The following is a 21,187-nucleotide window of genomic DNA, read 5'->3' on the forward strand; positions in this document are numbered from 1 at the left end:
CGCAAGTGTCAGGTTGGTAGTTGCACTTGCAGGTCCGGAGTCAGGGACTTCCCCAACACGCGCACCCAGAAGCTAAAACGAAAGAAGAAACTAAGTTTATGCACATGTGAGTAGGTTTGCAGGTAGAGGATGCGGCTCGCATCGAAACTGCGAAAGTTTCGAGTCACACTTGCACGGCACGGCGATCCCGTCCGAAGACAAGTAGATCTACACACGACTACAGCCAGTGTCTCGGTTTATAATATGCAACTACGTACTTCGACTTACCATGCTTACTGTACTTCAGCAGTTCAGGCGCGATGTTTGAAATCGTTCAACACGCTCGCCACATCGCAAAACAGCAGTAGACTCAGCTTTTCTCCTTCCACGTAGATCTACTATCGTCACCCCGTGCTTTTCCGCAATGCTATGTGGGCCGGCCGGCATAGAAGTACCGGTAGGTGATCTGCAACCCGCCAGGTAGGACCACTGAGGACGGAGCGTCTCTCATTATACTAGTGCCCATGGCCGTCCAGCTTGGAGACATCAGTCGGCCAATCTCTTTGTGTTTCTTGTTGGTGGATTTCGGCCGTTCGGTTGCTTTTAGATTGCCTGGAGCTGCGGTGCTGAAGCTAGCCTGAACTGAAGGTGAAACACAAGCCACCAAGGATCGCTACCACTATCACTTTATCAGCGTTCACACCCCACTCTGAAAGTCACAGCAGGCAGCTTAGTCGGAATAATGGGTAAGACAGAGGAGATGCGTAAATAGTAGAGGAAAAATAGTAGAGGAAATAGGTTGAAGAATTCGATGGGTGCTGGCTTGTTGCGCTATCACTAGTCGTGATGCTATCTTTGCGATCGGATCGGCGAGCATCTATGGCTCTAAAGGGGAAGTTAAGGCAAAAATTAAAATTTCACCAGTTGTAGTCTTCGGGGTGCTGAGTCGAATGGTCTTGGTCCGAGAAAGCTGAGACGCTCCCTTCCTACTTGAATCCCAATCGAACTCGCGCACTTCCACCGAAACTGGGTGACTGCGCCCTACTAGATGGGGATTTGTATGCAAAATGTCACTAAAAGCGCCATTTCGTTCTTATAAAAGCACGGATGACCGCGATTGGCCCATATGTTGTAGTCTTTTGGACGCTGAGTCGACTGGTTTTGGCCCGAAAAGGCTGCGATGCAGCGTTCCTCCTTTATTCCCAATCGAACATGGTTGAACAAGCGGTCACGTGCTCCTGGGTGCCCAAATCACCTGGTCACCACGCCAGCAGGCGACAACTTTCACACCAAGGTTCAACTCGAGTGACAGGACTGCACCCAAAAAAGGTCAAACAGGCTAGTAAGTTGTACCCTGCAGGCACGGTGACCAGATGACTGGCGTACGCAGGAGCACGTGACCGCTTGTTCAACCATGTTCGATTGGGAATAAAAGAGGAACGCTGCATCGCAGCCTTTTCGGACCAAAACCAGTCGACTCAGCGTCCAAAAGACTACAACATATGGGCCAATCGCGGTCATCCGTGCTTTTATAAGAACGAAATGGCGCTTTTAGTGACATTTTGCATACAAATCCCCATCTAGTAGGGCGCAGTCACCCAGTTTCGGTGGAAGTGCGCGAGTTCGATTGGGATTCAAGTAGGAAGGGAGCGTCTCAGCTTCCTCGGACCACGACCATTCGACTCAGCACCCCGAAGACTACAACTGGTGAAATTTTAATTTTTGCCTTAACTTCCCCTTTAACTATAATAGTCTATAGCCGTGTAGGTCTACATGTCGATGTTCGCGTGCATGTTATGGGCTGGGGCGGTTGCCTGACGAAGGTACTGGAATACACGGACTCAGGATCTGTGCATTTCCCTGAAATCGATGGAAAAAGGAACACGGGGAAAGTATTATATCTGCGTCTTTGTAACCGACTTTCCCACGTTACCATGGTTACTTGCTAGCCCGGCCAAGCGGCAACGCCACAGTCAACAGTCTCTAGATCTACTGTTCGTTTTGCCTTTGGCACGGATCTACGCTCGTACAGGGAGTCGACTAGTCGACGCCTATTCGCACGTTTTTTCCATGTATGTGTGTACTCGCAGGGGCAGCGAGAGGTGTTGTAAGCAAATCCGGCCAGTACCCCCCCCCCCCCCCCTCCCCACACACACACAGACACACGTACACACACATCATTGAGCCACCACTTTCCCGGCATGTATTTAGGCACTGGCGGATTATATGCTCGAAAAGGTGGCAGATTATGCTCGAAAAGCAGTGAAATTGGCAGAACCATACAAACCTTATGGCGGGCAATTCCTCGAATTCTGCTCCATTTCTTTATCCACAAACCAAACATGCATGAGACTTACCAGAAAAAGTACCGAATTCTGCCAATTTTTCTGCCGGCAGAATCCGCCGGTGCCTTCACGTACTACTGTCACGTAACGTTTTTAAAAATGTCCTATGGCAGACCTGCACATCAGCTAAGCGAAGTTCCCATCGCTGTCGTCGCCACTTGCACGGATTGGCAAACTCTGGCGAGCAAGAAACTTCAGGCTGGATAAGATGTGGGCAGACCAGATGTCGACGCGTAGTCCGCAAAACTCCGTGTACATGTAAATTATGCATGAGATTGTGCATGATAGGATCTAGGAGGTCATGACCTTCGGGATTTTAGCAGTCATGGTTGGACTAAACTTTGCAATCTAGTCTTTTGGACAACTCCCATTCCAAATATCGATGCCGGTATATGCATTTGCAGTGGGTGTTACTCTAAACAATTAGGAGGCATACAATGTAGTCGACTTACATCTATTGTCATGATGGTAGGAGAGATGGACTGGTTATTCGCCCAGTGACTCTGAGGTTGACATTTTGGACGAGTATGACAACTGCAAAGACCTAGTTGAACTTTGTATTCTGATCAAGTTAACACTGAGGCGACTGTCGTAATAGATCATCGGATAGGACAGGTAAAGCTCAGGCCTCTGTCGCTGAACCAGCACCCAACAATTTAGCCGCGATGTGATTGCGATTGCGCATGGTACACATGCATTGTGTTTTCTGGCCATGATTATTAATTTTGAGCATCGCTGGCTTCAAGTGAAGGTCCTTGGTTCGAGTCCAGATGGTGACCGGTAATTTTTTCTTCAGACTTTCTCCCTTTTCAACGCCTTCCTCTGATGAATAGAATTAGAAGTACTGTTTTCTCTTTTCTATATTGATTTCTAGCATGATTTGATTTCTAGCATGATTTGATTTCTAGCATGCATGGACACCAGATATGAATGGTATGTATTTTGTTGTACTGATGGCCACTTGAAAGTACAAAAAAACGCAATTTTCCGAACTTTGAGGCTCCATAAGCACAAAAACGTGAATAAGCATCCCCGCATCTCAAAGCATAATTGTTATGAAGATTTTGTGAGCATAAGGCGAGCATCCACGAAAGCATAATTCCGTGATTCCGCGAGCATAACCCGCCAGAGCCAAACAACTTAGTAACAAGCACTGTCGATTGCCCGCTTTCTGATGGGCAAGCAAACTAGTTCGGAATTTATCATCTCAGATACATCCGGACAGCTTTTCGGGGCTAACGCGGCTTGCACAGCGCGACGTGGACAGCAGGCTTCGTGTTTTCTGAATGAAATACTGGCAAATTTCCAGTTACAAAATCCGTTGGTGACGGAAGCTGGATCACCACGCTTCTAAAGGACCTGATTGCTCCTGGTAGCCGCCATGTAGGTGGAACAAAACACCGTGTCATCGGACTCCTCGTACGAAAGCCAAGGCCATGTCGTGAAGTACATGTATGTCCCCTGGCGAGAGCGTTCGACTATTTTCGTTTCCCCAAATTTACGCGTAAGAGGAAGGATCACGTATGGGACAAGTGAATGGACTGTGCAGGTACCGAAAAAAACAAAAGTGAGTTCTGGTCGCAAAAGTTGGTCCGGCCATGGCCGGACCAGCCGGAAGGGCTGCGCCGCCCCTGACTTGTATATAAGTAAAGTGGATGTAGGTTGTGTACTTAGTAAAAAAATAAAAAAATAAAAAAATGTGTGTATATCCAGGCTAACGGTACGTGTTTAGTAGTCTAGATACAGTGCAACGAGTGTTAGTTTCCAAGATCTTTACAAGACTGGCGAACACTAAATGTCATGAAGAAAGTGAAGAGAAAGGAAGTTTATATAGGAAAGAGATTGTGATAGAAGACTGTGCAATGAAGTTTGTTGTTTTGTTAGATATCTGACGTGCGCTGTTTGGAAGAAGTGTTTGGATGCAAACAGAACTTACAAGAGATGAGTAAAGACTACTTTTCTACAATAGCGTTGTAGGCGAGGAGTGCGTAACATCAAAAGATGTCGTAATGTGTATTGGAACTATGCTAGCCAAACATTACGTAATTATTATGGTAGCGAAGTACGTGTAGTAGGTATTACAATGTGTGCGAGAGTATGGTGAATCAGTGTTTGTGATGATGAGGAAAATATGACGTGTACATGCAAACAAATGATGATATCATGATGCGAGGACGTCAGAGACGCTACAGAGCTCCCCTCCTAGTGAATGAGTAATGAGCGATAACTAGCGCGATAAAGTGAGAGCAAGCAAATGGGATAAGCGAGAGAGTGTCAGAAATAGGCGGGAAATCTGACTTGACGACCAGCTCGTGTTTGGCGTGGCGGAGGCACGTCGAATGCGAGCGATGGCGTCGGCTTGGTCGGATGGCAATGGTCGACAGACTGGTTGTCATGGAATGCTGGTTTGAGTCGATCGATGGATACTGTGTCGGAGCGGCCGTTGAGGTCGAGGCGGAAGTACTTATCATGACGTTCCAGGACTCGGTGTGGACCAGTGTAAGGACGTTGGAGGGGCGTTCGTGTTGCATCTGTGCGAATGAAGACATGAGAGCATGTCGAGAGGTCAGCTGGAATGAACGGATGCTGGGTGGGTGGCTTGCGGGGTTGTGTAGGGCGGAGCTCGGACATGGCTTGTTTGAGGCGGCTGACATAGGACGTCGGATCCGGAAATGGCTCAGGCTCGTCAGTGAGGAAATCACTTGGCAGGCGGAGGTGGCAACCGTAGACCATTTCTGCAACTGAGCAGTTGAGGTCAGCCTTCAGGGAGGAGCGAATGCCGAGCAGGACTAGTGGCATATGTTCCGTCCAGCGCTGTGGATTGTCGGAAGCTCGGAGTGCAGCTTTCAGTTGTCTGTGAAAGCGCTCTACCATGCCGTTGGCAGCAGGGTGGTAAGCCGTTGTACGAATGCGAGATGTGCCAAGTAGTGACATGAGCGATGACCACAGGGATGACTCAAATTGGGCACCTCGGTCGGTTGTGAGCACAGTGGGAACACCAAATCGGGCGACCCAGGTGGCAACAAACTGGCGAGCGACGGTTTCGGCTGTAATGTCGGGGATAGGTACTGCTTCGGGCCAGCGAGTAAAGCGATCTACCATTGTCAAGAGGTAGCGAGACTCACTAGAAGATGGAAGCGGGCCTACGATGTCGACATGGACATGGGAGAAACGGGCATCAGGTTGCTTGAATGCACTCACGGGAGATGTGGTGTGGCGCTGAACTTTAGACTGCTGACAAGCGTGGCAGGAACGACACCACTCACTAATATCCTTGTTCATCGCGGGCCAGACGTAGCGAGCTGTAATCAGGTGCCTGGTAGCGCGGGTACCAGGGTGGGAGAGGCCGTGAAGCGAATTGAAAACAGCACGGCGCAGCTTGGCAGGTACATACGGGCGGGCAGACGCAGTAGAGGTGTCACAGATGAGCGAGTGATCAGTCATGGGCAGAGCTATAGATTGCCAGCATAGCGAAGTGGATGGATCCTTACCAGGACTGGGCAAGTCTGGATCATCTTGTTGAGCGGCGGCAAAGGAAGCTGTGTCAATGGCAGTGATGGCAGAAACGGGCTCATCGGGTAGGTGGCATCGTGACAGTGCATCAGCGGCAGCATTCTGAGAACCCTTGACATGACGAATATCTGTCGTGAACTCAGCAATGTACGACAAATGGCGCTGTTGACGCGGGCTGTGGGTCTGTGAACGGCTGTGGATGGCATGTGTCAGAGGCTTGTGATCGGTGCACACATGGAAGACACGCCCTTCCAGGAAGTGTCGGAAATGCTTAATGGCTAAGTAAATAGCGAGGAGCTCTCGACAGAAGGTGCTGTAGCGTGTCTCTGCAGGCTTTAACTTGCGTGAAAAGAAGGCAACAGGGTAACACTCACCATCTAGCTCTTGTTGGAGGACGGCACCAACAGCAATGTCTGAAGCGTCGACCATCAAGCTGTAGGCGGCATCCGGGCGAGGATGGTGAAGTGTGATGGCATCAGTGAACGCAGCTTTGACATCATTGAAAGCAGCGAGGGCCGAGTCGGACCAGACGAGCGCGCCTTTGGTGCGGTGGCGTTTCTCAAGCATAGCGTGCAGAGGTGCGAGCTTAGCAGCAAGATGTGGCTGAAATCGGTGATAGAACGTGACGAAGCCGATGAACTCACGGAGCTTACGAACACTAGCTGGCTGTGGGAATTCACGAATGGCGGTCATGCGAGCGTCGAGAGGTCGGATACCTGAGGCAGTCACGTGATGTCCCAGGAAGTCAAGCTCATCCTGGCCGAACTGCGACTTCCGGACGTTGATCAAGATGCCATGTGAAGCAAGGCGGGAGAATATGCAGCGAAGGTGGGCCATATGTTCAGCGGGTGAGGCGCTAGCAATGAGCAAGTCATCCAGATATGCAAAGCAGAAGGGAAGGTCTGAAACTACCTGGTCAATGAAGCGTTGGAATGTCTGGGCTGCGTTGCGAAGGCCAAAGGGCATGCGGACAAACTCAAACAGTCCAAAGGGGGTGGTGATGGCAATTTTCGGGATGTCGTCAGGGTGCACAGGAATGTGGTGGTATGCACGGACGAGGTCAATCTTAGAGAATGATCTTGTCATGCAGGTGGGACGTTAAGTCTTGAATATGCGGGATGGGATAGCGGTCGGGGATCGTGCAGTCATTCAAGGCTCGGTAATCACCACAGGGTCGCCAGTCACCGGATTTCTTTGGCACCATATGCAGAGGGGATGACCATGCACTAGAGGAGGGACGAATAATGCCTAAATCTAACATGTGTTGGAACTCACACTTAGCGACAGCAAGGCGGTCGGGTGCCAGACGGCGAGGCTTAGCGTGGACGGGGTGGCCATCTGTGACTATGCGGTGTGTCACAATCATTGTGCTTGACAGGCGAGTCACCAGTGGTCGGTCGGACAAGGTCAGGAAACTCACTCAGCAGGGCAGAATACTCACTAGGGCTGTCAGTGTCCAGCAGGTTGGTAGCGGAGGTGCTGACATCCGAGGCGAATCCGACAACGGCAAGTTGAGTAGTGGAGTCCCGCAGACATCTGGCGGCCAGGTCGACAGTGAGTTGGAAGTGGCCAAGGAAATCCGCACCCAGGATCGGATAGCTGACGTCAGCAACGACGAAGACCCATTTGAAAGTGCGTCGGAGACCTAAGTCTAAATCTAGCAGCTGCTGACCGTACGTGGCGATGCTGCTCTGATTCGCTGCGCGGAGACGAGGACTATTGCGATGAACACGACGAGACAGAGTTACGAATGACGGAGGAAGAACACTGACGGCGGCGCCGGTGTCGACAAGGAACTCGACGGACTGGGAGCGATCCTTGACGAATAGTAGGCGACCGGTAGCGGTATTCGAGGGGCCAACCACACTAGCGGTCGCGACTAGTGGCTGGCCTTCCCGTTTCCCGACAGGAATCGGCAGGGGTCTCGGCATTTGTTCGCCTTTGCACCGAACGCACGGTGATACCAGCAAAGGTCGTCGTGATTGTCACGGCCGGGAGACCTGGAGGCACTTGGGTGGCGTGACGGTGGCCCGGGACTACGCTCTCGTTGGCGGCCACGCTGGCAAGGGGCACCGGTGTCACGGGTCATCACATTCACAGCGGACGTCAGCTTGGCGAGTTCAGCTCGGAGCTGGGCCATCTCAGCCCTGTCAGCGGTGCAGGCCTGTTCCGCATCTGTGGACGCTGTAGATCTACATGATAAGGCCGTACTAGACCGAGCAGGGCTAGGGGCTGCACTCAGAGCGTGAACACTTGTACCGGTGAGTGGGGTTGAGCACGTGCTTTCAACCACCTTGTCAGCAAGCGCGGCGAGGTCGTCCAGGTTGAGGCTTGCAGGTGTTGCAGCCATGAATCAGGCGGACCGTCACGGGCAAACGCTGTACAAACAGCTCGCGCAGGATAGTCGGGTCTAGAGACTTACTGCCCGAAAGCGAGCGGAAGCGGAAGAACCAGCGTCGCTGGACATATTGCACTTTACTCACGTCGGGGGTCACCAATTTGGTAGTCTAGATACAGTGCAACGAGTGTTAGTTTCCAAGATCTTTACAAGACTGGCGAACACTAAATGTCATGAAGAAAGTGAAGAGAAAGGAAGTTTATATAGGAAAGAGATTGTGATAGAAGACTGTGCAATGAAGTTTGTTGTTTTGTTAGATATCTGACGTGCGCTGTTTGGAAGAAGTGTTTGGATGCAAACAGAACTTACAAGAGATGAGTAAAGACTACTTTTCTACAATAGCGTTGTAGGCGAGGAGTGCTTAACATCAAAAGATGTCGTAATGTGTATTGGAACTATGCTAGCCAAACATTACGTAATTATTATGGTAGCGAAGTACGTGTAGTAGGTATTACAATGTGTGCGAGAGTATGGTGAATCAGTGTTTGTGATGATGAGGAAAATATGACGTGTACATGCAAACAAATGATGATATCATGATGCGAGGACGTCAGAGACGCTACACGTGTGGCAGCTGTATCGGAGTCGTTTGTCATGACCATGATGACGGCAATGGTGGTGCACACACGGCTAGCGCCCGTTGGGAGGCTGAGAAAGGCTACACTTTTTTTTACAGATGCGGTACTAAATTTATGTAAAAAGGAAAGGGACATACATGTATAGGTAAGAGATAAACTATTTTTTACTGTAAAAGCTTTTATTCTAAAGAGGCGCAATAATAACGATTTCCTAAAATTGACCAGTTTACATGTACCAAAGGTAACAATTCTCACTCCTTCTCAATGCTCGCTTGAAACATTTAAATTACTGTCGACTTTTACTGAACGATGATGAGATCAGTAAGACACTTGACAAAGCGGTCTAGCTACAATTCGAAGCAGCAAAGCAGCTGACCACCCAACTTGGGTGGCTATAAGAAATATCAAAGATAAAAACAGAATGGGAGGCTTTGCGAAACAGAACTGTACACAACCGAATGCCAGTATGCTGCCACACTCCTTATGCATGATAATGGGATGGACTAGTCAGCCATACCTGCCGACACTACCGTACTGTTGAGGTGCCGAAGAATGGAGTGCCAACGAGCGACCAGGCTAGAATTTCACCAAGCACAGCGTACCGAGACATACCCATGCAGGGCGGTGACTCCACTGCGCATAGACTGCTGTATATGAAAACAGGAGCGGACTAGGCTACAAGGCTGACATGACCGGCGCAAGCAGTTTTTGATTAGCCCGGCCATACCCTAGCCTTTCATACAGTTTGTGTATGATATGGAGGGGATACACATGACTTTCATACAGTTTGTGTATGATATGTGTTGCATGTGCTACACATGAGTTGTATGTGTTGCTTGTAATTATCATGCACAGTCATCTAGTGCCTTGCTATGCCATCGCATGACACTCCATCCATGTACGGCTTACCTGCACATGACACGCGTTCATGATCAACCAACCTATGTGGTCTAGCTTGTCATCGTATTGTACACATCCGGTTCTGGATCCTTCTATCTTCTTCTACTGCTTCTAGCACCTTCCGTCCAGTTCTGATAATCTGGAGTGATTTGCATATCTTTGTTCTTGTTGTTTATGTTCCCAAGAAGTGAAGTCAAAATAGAATGCTCTCGCATGTTGGGTGTGTGTGCTCGAGATAAGTAACAAAGTTCAAGGATCGAACTTTACAATATGGAGCCGAGGGTGTACACATGACTTTCATACAGTTTGTGTATGATATGGAGCCGAGGGTGTACACATGACTTTCATACAGTTTGTGTATGATATGGAGGGTATACACATGACCTCCTCAGCAGTAAACACACGTTGGTGGCCAAAACGTTGGTCCGGCCGCCATGGCCAAAGCAACCGGACCAATTCTGCCGGGCCTGGGCTGATCCGCCAATTCTTCGGCACCCAACCGTACTATAGTATAGACTTCAACGCCTTCAATATCGTGTTCTTATACACTTCATTGCATTCCCAACTCATCACAACCACGCGCTCTTCAGCCGAACCATACAGACACCAGCAAGGACACTTCCGTTGAGAGATAATATTGCTCCACGCCCCTAGACAGCTGTTTCGCTCCCTGTCGGAGCTCATCAGTAGAGGATGATAATGATGATAATGGAGGAATGATCATTCTTATACACCAGAAATGGCGCAAGTGCGCGCTTTCCACATATATCAATGGCATATGCAAGCTGCTAAAATGGTAAAGTGTGAGAACAGCAATAAATAATCATAGTACACGCTAATTGGTGGAGAAACACACCACACAAGCGACGAAAATCTTACTCGGAATACTGATGCCAATGGAAAGTACACGTATGTTGTTTAATATTATGATGTTGATGTTATTCTGGTGTATAAGAATGATCATTCCTCCATTATCATCATTATCATCCTCTACTGATGAGCTCCGACAGGGAGCGAAACAGCTGTCTAGGGGCGTGGAGCAATATTATCTCTCAACGGAAGTGTCCTTGCTGGTATCTGTATGGTTCGGCTGAAGAGCGCGTGGTTGTGATGAGTTGGGAATGCAATGAATTGAAAATATGGCCGAAAGCTCTGTCGCAATATTTAGTTCTTATACACTTGTGAATCAATGTAGCTGAACCATCGGACCTTACTTGGCAGCTCACATCACACGACCCGCGCAGTCTGCCGCGTGCGGTAAACAATACGGAGAGCTGCCAAATAAGGTTCGATGGTTCAGCTACATTGAGTCACAAACGTTTTTAGCCAAGCTGAGTATCACACACACACTCTCTTGTGAGCCCTATGCCGGGTCCTTCTCTAGTCTGTATACGTGTATTCAAACGTGCTATTGGTTGCTCAGGGCGACCCAAGTGTGCGGAAGGACAGCAGTCTCGAGATGAAGAGAACGAAGAAGAAGAACTGACAGTGTCCCAGCCATGCATGTCTGAGTCAACCGCTGCAGATCCAGCTTCGTCACCGCTACGCCGGTCACCCAGAAAGTACCCCGAAGCCAATGGTATGTTCTGCTGATTCAGATGACTGGGTGCGAGAGCTCTGAGTGTGTTAAGTCAAACAATGATACCAGCGTTGTGTCCTCGTGTTATCCTATGTAAACCTAGCCCTTGGCGGATAATGTTTTAAAACCTGATAGATTCTGCTCGAAAAGTTGTGAAATTCAATTGGCAGAACCATACAAACCTTCAAGTTATGGCCCGCACTTCCTTGAATTCTGCCCCGGTTCTTTATCCACATACCAAACATGCATGAAATATACCAGAAAACTACCACAATCTGTCAATTTTTCTTCCGACATTATCCGACAAGGGTTATGCACATCCGGGGAAGTACATGCTAAATGAGTGGGCGTACAATGTGTGGCCGTGGTTGGCTATGACTCACCCTCTTCACGTTGGCCGGTGCTTCCACAGAGCCTAGAGATGTTGCAATAAATGATTAAAAAAATAATAAATGTAAAAAAAGAGAAGAAACACATGAGAACGAGTTATGCTGCAACTATCCACGCCTGTAACAAGATGATAAACGGTCAGAAAGTGCGATAATATGGCACAAAACTGACAGGCTACTGAGACATTCAGCGACCCGAGACCTAGCTCTAACACATCTCCAGTGCGCAACAACAACAGCCTTCCAACTTGGAAGGTTCATGGTTACGTAGGACCGTTTATCATCTTGTTACAGTCGTGGATAGTTGCTGCATAACTCGTTCTCATGTGTTTCTTCTCTTTTTTTTACATTTATTACTGGCTCAGTATGCGAGAAAAAAATAATACTGCACCCATGACAGGCCCGACGAGTACAGGAGAAGCTCTCTTAGCCGGAACCTCACACCCGGACACTTCCCTCTACCGGGCACCTTGCAGGCAAGTGCCTGCACTCAAATCTTGAGAGTGTATTCATTGTTTTACTCGCCGGGCCTGCCATGGGTACAGTATGCTCTCGGATGGCAGTCGTGAGTCAGTCAAGTATCAATTCAAGTCAGCGGAAAAGCGCGAGCTCCAGTTTAAATTGGGGAACACACACTTTCCTACTTGGCTATTGTCAGTATTGTGTACCGTAATTCCGCACATATAAGCCCACGGGCCTATATCCGGATATAAGCCCACCGGCCTATATCCGGATATAAGCCCACCTCTGTTTATAAGCCCATGGGCTAATAAACGGACACAAATGCGACTCGTGTGTCAAGTAGAATTTTTCACAATATGGACTCTTGCTACCATGGTACAGCAGCCTGCAGGTCAGTGCAGTTTACCAGTAGAGTATGGTAGACCCACTATGAGCACGGACTTGTACTTTTCGTGAACCCTCAAATTCGAATATTGGCCCATGGGCCAAAAAACGAACATGATTTACTGGATATTTTATCCCCAAACTGCACTATTTCACATATAAGCCCATGGGCTTATATGCGCGGAATTACAGTACTTGTAAAATAGCAATATTGTATTGGATTGCATTGCTGAGTGACATTTCCGGGACTAAGGACAGGTTCAAATGACATTTCCATGTGATTTATGTAAGATTTATAGGAATGGCGTGCATGAAATTGTGACATGGTGGGCAGCATGGAGCTGCATGGCTTGTTTATTTTATTTTATTTTTTTACTATTATTCACAAACCCGACTCGTAAAATAAATAATTATGTGGACAAAAACAAACAGCTACTGAGTAGGGGCTGCACTGGGCAGCAGTGATGGTGAGGTGCCCGAGGGGCTCCACCGACCGGCAGTTACACTTCACTAGCTGTGTATAGCTCGGCCACAGATCTACTGTCATGGAAATAGAACTCCGATCGAATGACCGGGGCCAGCGCCCTCGGTGCGTACAGAGCGTTGCGTGCAGTGCACATGTGTTGCTGATGGTATGCGTACTCACGGCTGCATGGCCAGCGCCCTGGGGGCCGCTTGACCTCCGGCCGGATTTTCATGTCCACGACAGCAGCATGGCGGCGCTTGCAACAGTACTGTTTCTGCTGACATCATTCTCTGTACTGTGTCTCGCAGCTAAGAAGTGTAGCGTGACTTAATTGTAACCCTGTCGGAGCAAATTACAATGTACACACCCATACTCTGTCCATGGCTACACAAGATATTTTCAATACTTTCGAATTGTCTTTCAGCTGCTTTTGTTCATCATGATTTTGCCCACAGCTACACCAGGCTCACCTCAGCGTACCCCGCGTCAAGTGTCTCCGAAAAAGCGGAGGCGGCTTAGTTTTGATCAAGGTCAGTGGACACCTGATCCCAAAGCACTGTGCAAAGTGATAATTCAGGAGATGAATGCCAGCTTAGTCGTGCAAGTTCTCAGTTCTAGCTAGGTTCTGGCCTTTCAGAGGACATGCCGCCAGGGAACCTAGGCCATTGTAGCTGGGATGAATGTATGATCATCAGTGATCGATCTGATTGGGGGAGGGGGAGGTGCTGACACAGATGTATGTCACGTCTAGTGACATGTGCGCATTGAGTGTACCTATGTCAAATATCGAGATGCATTTGTGCTGTCAGGGCACTTCTTTTAGTCTTCACTCAACCTACCTAGACTGTTCTCTGGCCAGTCGGTGTGATACGTTACCATAGTGACTTCGATGTCCACGACTATGCCTAGTTGTGAGATTTACGAAGGATGAACAGGAAGCTTTCTTTGCTCATTGTCTCCTTCATTCCAGGTTCCTCTCCGGAGAAGAGGCCATATGGTCATTCTCCAAGTGCTGCTGTAGTATGTAAGTGTGCTATCAGCAGGAGATTTCATAAGAAGAAGCAAAATGGGGGGGGGGGGGGGGGGAGGGGGGTACGATCTCTTTGGTTTGTCTTTGTGGATTGTGCCAGGGGAAGCACAAGTTCGGTCTATACAGATACGCAATCTCCAGCTCTTGCACCTTTAGCTAAGGAAGGGCTAATATACAAGTGCAAGAAGGATGCCGATGGCCAAGTACCTGTTCGGTAGTCATTGAGTACTTGCATGATAGTGTTCTGTACCACTTATCGCGGCTGTGGTGCATGATGGTGTTGTGAACCATTTACGGTGCCGTGGGCGTGGCGCATGATAGTGGTGTGGACTGCTTATGGTGGGTGTGATGTCCGATGGTGCTGTGGACCACGTACGGTGCCGTGGGTATGGTGCATGATAGTGTTGTGGACCACTTACGGTGGGTGTGGTGCCTGATGCTGCTGTGGACTGCGTATTGTGGATGTGATCAGACCTACAGATGAGCGATGCTGTGGTATTTCCAGTTCACAGGTTTGTTTGAGAATGCAGACACCAGGCTGCCATACTGTTGTGTCTTCAGTCCCCATGCAATGCAATGCAATGCAATGTAATGCACGAATGCATGCACAAATGCACACATGCACACACATGTTGCTGTTATAAGCACAATCATGCAGAAAATGTTTGATTCATGTACGTGTGTATGTGTAGCAAATCTTTGCAGATCAGCAGTTGGCGTGAAGTCGATTGTTTCCTGTCGTTGTGTTCAGCATCTGCTCATGGCTCTCTATGCACCGTGCCTGTCCAAGAGACAATGGCACCATCGACGCCATCTGGCGTCCGCCAAAGAACCACCAGTGCTGGTAAGCTCGGCTTCTCAGTAATAGGAAAGCTGGACTGTACAATGTAGAATGTAATCTGATGGTCACATGCTCTCTGCCACACGGGGAATTATCCAATAGGCTTATGGGAATTGGCCTTTTCACTTCGTATTGATGTTCAATTATTCATCCCGTCTCCGTGCAGACAATACGCATCTAGCGGTACATGCACTTCTGTGCGCAGGTAACCCTCTCATAAGCATACTGCAAGTCTACACATTTTCGGCCCATTCAAATTTCGGCCTCCCAGGGCTAAAACCCATTTTGGCCGCGTCAAATGTTCGGCCTGTACTGCTGCCGTCTGTATACACTGTCACACTGAACGCTGCTAAACAAATTTTCGGGCGCAATTTTTTTCGCCCAATCATGTCCAGGCCGAAAATAGCCGAAAACAATTATGCGCCGAGTATTTGTTGACTCACAGTATGCATGCGGATAGGAATTCTCGCTTTTCTCATCCTGCTCATACACACAGACACACACACGTACGCATGCACGCGCGCACACACACACACACACACACACACACACACACGCGCGCGCACGCACGCGTACACACACCAATCAAGTTCTATCGGATCGTCCCGACTGTTGATGCAAAGTAGATTTCTTTCCTGTCCTTGTGTTCAGGTTCTGCGTCTGCATTTGCAAGTGCACCTTGCATGTCACGGGCTTTGCCACAGCAAGACACTACTAGTTCAATGCTCGCTGGAGCCACACCCAGTACGCCGGCAATCCCCCGTACTCCCAGAAGTACAAGTAAGCTGCGCATTTACTTTTGGAAGCTTAAAAATAATCATGTGTAAGCATAGCTGACAGCTTAGCTCAATGGTTAGAGGTTAAAGCATCGCTAGCCTCAAGCGAAGGTCCCTAGTTCGAGTCCTGGTGGCGACAGTCAATTTTTCTTCAGACTTTTCCCGTTTACGTCTTTCCCTCAAACCAATGAATGCAAGCATAGAACTGGGATTTTAAGGGCACTCATAATGTGAAGAAAGTGCCTGCTCCAAACACCGGAGCTTGCGCTTCCTGCTGACTGACTTGACACTTGACTGACTCTTGACTGCGTCTGGAGCACACGAGAAGCCCGAGAAGCCGAAGCGCAAGATCCGGCGTTTGGGGCAGACACCTTCTTCATCAAATACCGCCGATGTCACGACATCTTTTAAAAACTCGTACTAGTACAGTGTTTCACACAATAACCTTGCACAGCAAAGCACAAAAGACGCCTCACTGTACATTATAAATAGGCCCTGGGTTGAGAGTTACTTAAAATGTTCAACCCTGCCCGGCATAACGGTTCCCGTGGGGCAATTTGTACACATACTTTTATCATTGCTGCGGTAGTCAGCATGTCAACTGCAACTGTGTACAGGACTCTGTACTTTGTCATGAAGTTCAAGGTGATCAGTAGGCTGTACGTGATAAGGCAGGTGTTTTCTCCGGTCCCCGGGGAGTTTCTCTTAAAAGCATTCACGGTTCGCGGGAGAATCGGCTGGAGACCGAGTTTTCCGCATCCGTAGGAACGCCACCACCCCCAAGGATCAATGCGCAGGTGCAGCTCCTGAAGCAGTCTCTTATCAACGTTTTCTGTCTCTGACAAAAGGTGCACTGCAGACTAACAGGCTATGCACTCCAGTGCCCAGAAAGCTACAGGCTTTGACATTCGATCGAACGTTCTTGGGTCCAACTTGCAGCTTGGATGCATTGCTCACCGGACCGGCATTTCACTCAAACTCACGCATGCCATGCGCCGCAATCCGCTGACGATGGTATCACAGAGGCTAGCCAGAGATCTGTTCAGACGTTTTGAGTGCATACGGCCATTTTGGAATCCGATTCGAGCGGAAGTGGTACACAACCACCTCTTCGGTCCACGACCATTCGAGTCAGCCGCCCAACGACCACATCTTCTGAGCATTTCATTTTGGCCAGGTCTTTGGTACAGTCAACCTCGTGAATAACGTTTTAAAATAATCTTCAGACCTAGTGACCATTTGACTGCATACTTCCAGCCTCATGAATAATGTCACTGGTCTCATGCACTGTCGAGGGTCTTGACTACACCCAAGGTCGACTATAGACGAGTATCCTTTGAAGCGTTCAAATCTTCCACTTACATTGCGTGCGTAATCATCACACATGCCATCAGCACTGACGATTATAATAAGGTTACAGCAGCACACTCGAATACCTTTGCAGCTCATATAGTGTTATCTCCTCCGAACTAATTTTTCAGAACCCGTAGCCGGGGCGGGGAGGGTGGGAGGGAGGGGGGGGGGGAGGGGGGTTGTACTGGCTCGAATGATCCTGACACTGCGATATACCATTCTCCAATCCATACAAGCAATACCTAAAAATGTACGTGTGTATCTCCAAGCAGCATACTCGTTGCCTGTTGGTAGGAATGGAGCAGTGGTCTTCCAAGGTATATTTTCTTCGACTGAGGTGAATGGCAACAATTACAGCACAATGTAGCAGCTGCATTAGCTAGCATTAGCCATTGTAGATAGTGGCCAGGAGATCACATCTTGCACGTGATCATTCGGCGTACTTGTTTCCTTGCATGCTGTTCCTGTTTAGGCGCAACTCCGAAGACGCCAACGTCTGGGAAGTCGGAGAAGCGTGATATGCAGTGTAAGCCATTGACCAGTGGATGTTTGATAAGACTGATTTCAGTACTGCTCTAGCGATGTGCACGCACTTGTCAGTGGATGTTTGATAAGACTGATTTCAGTACTGCTCTAGCGATGTGCACGCACTTGTCAGTGGATGTTTGATAAGACTGATTTCAGTGCTGCTCTAGCGATGTGCACGCACTTGTCAGTGGATGTTTGATAAGACTGATTTCAGTGCTGCTCTAGCGATGTGCACGCACTTGTCAGTGGATGTTTGATAAGACTGATTTCAGTACTGCTCTAGCTATGTGCACGCACTTGTCAGTGGATGTTTGATAAGACTGATTTCAGTACTGCTCTAGCGATGTGCACGCACTTGTCAGTGGATGTTTGATAAGACTGATTTCAGTACTGCTCTAGCGATGTGCACGCACTTGTCAGTGGATGTTTGATAAGACTGATTTCAGTGCTGCTCTAGCGATGTGCACGCACTTGTCAGTGGATGTTTGATAAGACTGATTTCAGTGCTGCTCTAGCGATGTGCACGCACTTGTCAGTGGATGTTTGATCAGACTGATTTCAGTACTGCTCTAGCTACCTGTACATACTTGTCTGCTGATCAGCTTCTTCTGTCTAGAATAACTCTTGTGTAATCAATGGTCACGGCTGGTGAGACTCACATCAGACCCATTCTGATCAAGCAATCTACACTAAGCATTACAACTACAGTGCTCAATATTGCGACAGAGCTTTCGGCCATATCTCCAATTTATTGCATTCCCAACTCGTCACAACCACGCACTCTCAGTCGAACGATAAAGACACCAGCAAGGACACTTCCGTTGAGAGATAATATTTTTTCCACGCCTCTAGACAGCTGTTTTGCTCCCTGCCGAAGCTCATCAGTAGAGGAGGATAATGATAATAATGGAGTGTGAAGGAATGATCATTCTTACACAGCAAAAATGGCACAAGTGCGCGTTTTCCACGTAGAACAACGGCATATGCAAGCTGCTAAATGGTAAATGTGAGAACAGTGATAAGAACTACACACCACGCAGGCGACGCAAATCTTTCACGGAAATGACCCTACAACTGATTGCAATAAAGCGAGAATACCGATGCCACTGGAATGTACATGGAAAGTACGTGTATGTTGTTTGTAGTGATTATGATGGTGTATTTACCATTTAGCAGCTTGTATATGCCATTGTTCTATGTGGAAAGTGCGCAATTGGGCCATATCTGCTGTATAAGAATGATCATTCCTTTACACTCCATTGTCATGATTATCCTCCTCTACTGATGAGCTTCGGCAGGGAGCGAAACAGCTGTCTAGAGGCGTGGAAAAATATTATCTCTCAACGGAAGTGTCCTTGCTGTTTTCTTTATGGTTCGGCTGAGAGCGCGTGGTTGTGACGAGTTGGGAATGCAACAAAGTACAGTGCTGCTCAATGAAATCCAGTCGCGTTACTCAAGTTCACGTTGTGCACCATTTTGCAGGCCAGCATTCGCAGGTCTACATACTGGGCTGTGCAACGCCCGTGCAAGTGTGTGTGTGTGCGTGTGTGTGTGTGTGTGTGTGTGTGTGTGCATGTGTGTGTGTGTGTATGTGTCCTGTCTCTGCTCCTGTATGGGTCCGATTGCTGGACGCCGCTGAAGCAGGACCTCCGTCGCATGTCTGTTTTCCACATGCGATGCGTGCGGTCGATATTGGGTATCACACGCCATCGTTGCTGGGATGACCACATATCAAACAACCAGCTGCTTGAGTGGTGGGTTGACTCTGAAACCATCGTCACCAAGGGTCACCATCGGCGCCTCGAGTGGCTAGGCCATGTCACCCGCATGGACGACGTGCGATTACCCAAACAGTTGCTGTCCGGCACCCTGCCATCTCGTCGCCCGGCACATGGCCCACGTCGGCGGTGGAAAGACTGCGCTGTAAAGGACCTCCGTTTACGAGACTTTGAAGCGGACTGGTACAGAGTGGCCTGTGACTCTCGCCCAGACTGGAGGTTGGCGTACACCTCGGACGCCCCGGATCCCCTCGTACCGGCACTGGTGACTTGCTTCATGTGCGCCCAGCACTTCGCACGTCAGGGCGACCTCGCTAGGCACAAGTGCCCGGCTGAACGGCAGAAGCCGGTTTTGGAGCAGAGAGGTGCATGTCAGTGCCCTCGGTGTCATCGTTGGTTCCCGAGCCGCGGTGGCTTGGCTGTGCATCGTTGCTCCGCTTCTACCTCGTGCCCAGTACCGACCGAACCAGCTGCTGTTGTCACCGGTGACACTACCGCTCGGAGTTGCTGTAATGCTCACTGTGACATCTGCAATCGTTGTTTCCGCTCAACCCAGGGACGCAACCGCTAACGCTGTTCAACGCACTGCCAACGTCCAATGGCCAGAGAACGGGACAAGTTCCCGCATATGTGTATCTGCTCTCGCCGGTTCCGACTACAGTCAACTAAGCGTATAACGACACTCGGCGGGGCATCAGAAAAGTGTCCTTATTCGCGAAGTGTCGTTATATCCGAAGTCCCATTATATGTATTACAATTGGATGGGACTTTGCTCTGAGCATGGAAATTCTGTCGTTATTCGCGAATTGTCGTTATATCCGCAGTCGTTATTAGCCAAGTTGACTGTAGTCTCGCATCTGGAGCGCCATCGGGTGGCGTGCTCTTTCTCTCTCTCTGGGGCCCACATGACCCTAGTGGTAGTGGCTCTACAGGACAGGACAGGTGTGTGTGTTTGTGTGTGTGTGTGTGTGTGTGTGTGTGTGTGTGTATGTGTGTGTGCACGTATACGTGTGTTTCTGTGTGTGACACCGCAGCAGTTATGAAAAATATGATGAGCCAATTGCAAGAATCTGGCCTCTTTTTGACTTTCTTTCTTTCTTTGAATGCTAAGGTTTACAACGCTGCCCCAAGTGTGTGGAAAAGGGGAAAGAAGGCGGTTGGCTTCGAATTGCCTATTGGAAAAAACAAAATCAGTGAGTACATGTACGGTGTTACAGGGTTATAACCAGGTCAAAATAGTAGGGGAAACAGTTACCGTAATTCCGCGTATATAAGCCCATGGGCTTATATCCGGATATAAGCCCATGAGCCTATATCCGGATATAAGCCCACCTCCATTTATAAGCCCATGGGCCTATATCCGGATATAAGCCCACCTCCGTTTATAAGCCCATAGGCTAATAAACAGACACAAATGCAACTCACGTGTCAAGTAGAATTTTTCACAAAATGGACTCTTCCTACCATGGTACAGCAGGTCAGTGCAGTTTACCAGTAGAGTGTGGAAGACTGACCATGAGCATGGACTTGTACTTTTTTGTGAACCTTCAAAATTCGAATATTGGCCCATGGGCTAAAAAACGAACATGTTTTACTGGATATTTTATCCCCAAACTGCATTGTTTCACATATAAGCCCATGGACTGATATGCGCGGAATTACGGTACCCTGTCACACATTGTTCCATTTTCTAAAAGTCTCTTGCCATGCCAAATGCAACGTTCTGGGGCGAACCCCGACATCACCCCACACACATGTGCCGTTGTGAACTCTCAGACTAGAGGCTGCATTTTCATTGAATGGCATGAAAAGACAAACAAATCGACACATGAGTACGGGGGAGGGGAGGTGCTCAATCAGAGTAGGGGGGGGGGGGGACGTTACGCCA

At 48.7% G+C, this 21,187-nt stretch overlaps 1 protein-coding gene across 3 annotated transcripts in view; it reads left to right on the forward strand.

Annotated features, from left to right (window-relative positions):
- Positions 1 to 234: 234 nt before the first annotated feature.
- Positions 235 to 21,187, forward strand: part of LOC135817982 (uncharacterized) — a 41,360-nt gene continuing 20,407 nt past the window's right edge. The window contains exons 1-9 of one of the 3 annotated variants that reach the window (XM_065331282.1): positions 236 to 436; positions 587 to 725; positions 11,137 to 11,292; positions 13,449 to 13,523; positions 13,964 to 14,017; positions 14,775 to 14,867; positions 15,516 to 15,644; positions 17,466 to 17,519; positions 20,411 to 20,492. In XM_065331282.1, the coding sequence (XP_065187354.1) occupies positions 722 to 725; positions 11,137 to 11,292; positions 13,449 to 13,523; positions 13,964 to 14,017; positions 14,775 to 14,867; positions 15,516 to 15,644; positions 17,466 to 17,519; positions 20,411 to 20,492 (647 nt within the window). In that variant the 5' untranslated portion in view covers positions 236 to 436; positions 587 to 721. Of the gene's footprint in view, positions 460 to 586; positions 726 to 11,136; positions 11,293 to 13,448; positions 13,524 to 13,963; positions 14,018 to 14,774; positions 14,868 to 15,515; positions 15,645 to 17,465; positions 17,520 to 20,410; positions 20,493 to 21,187 lie in introns of all 3 variants that reach the window. The other 2 variants (XM_065331281.1, XM_065331283.1) reach the window with 2 other exon arrangements.

The sequence above is a fragment of the Sycon ciliatum genome, chromosome 5, assembly GCF_964019385.1.
Source record: "Sycon ciliatum chromosome 5, ocSycCili1.1, whole genome shotgun sequence".
Lineage (NCBI taxonomy): Eukaryota > Metazoa > Porifera > Calcarea > Leucosolenida > Sycettidae > Sycon > Sycon ciliatum.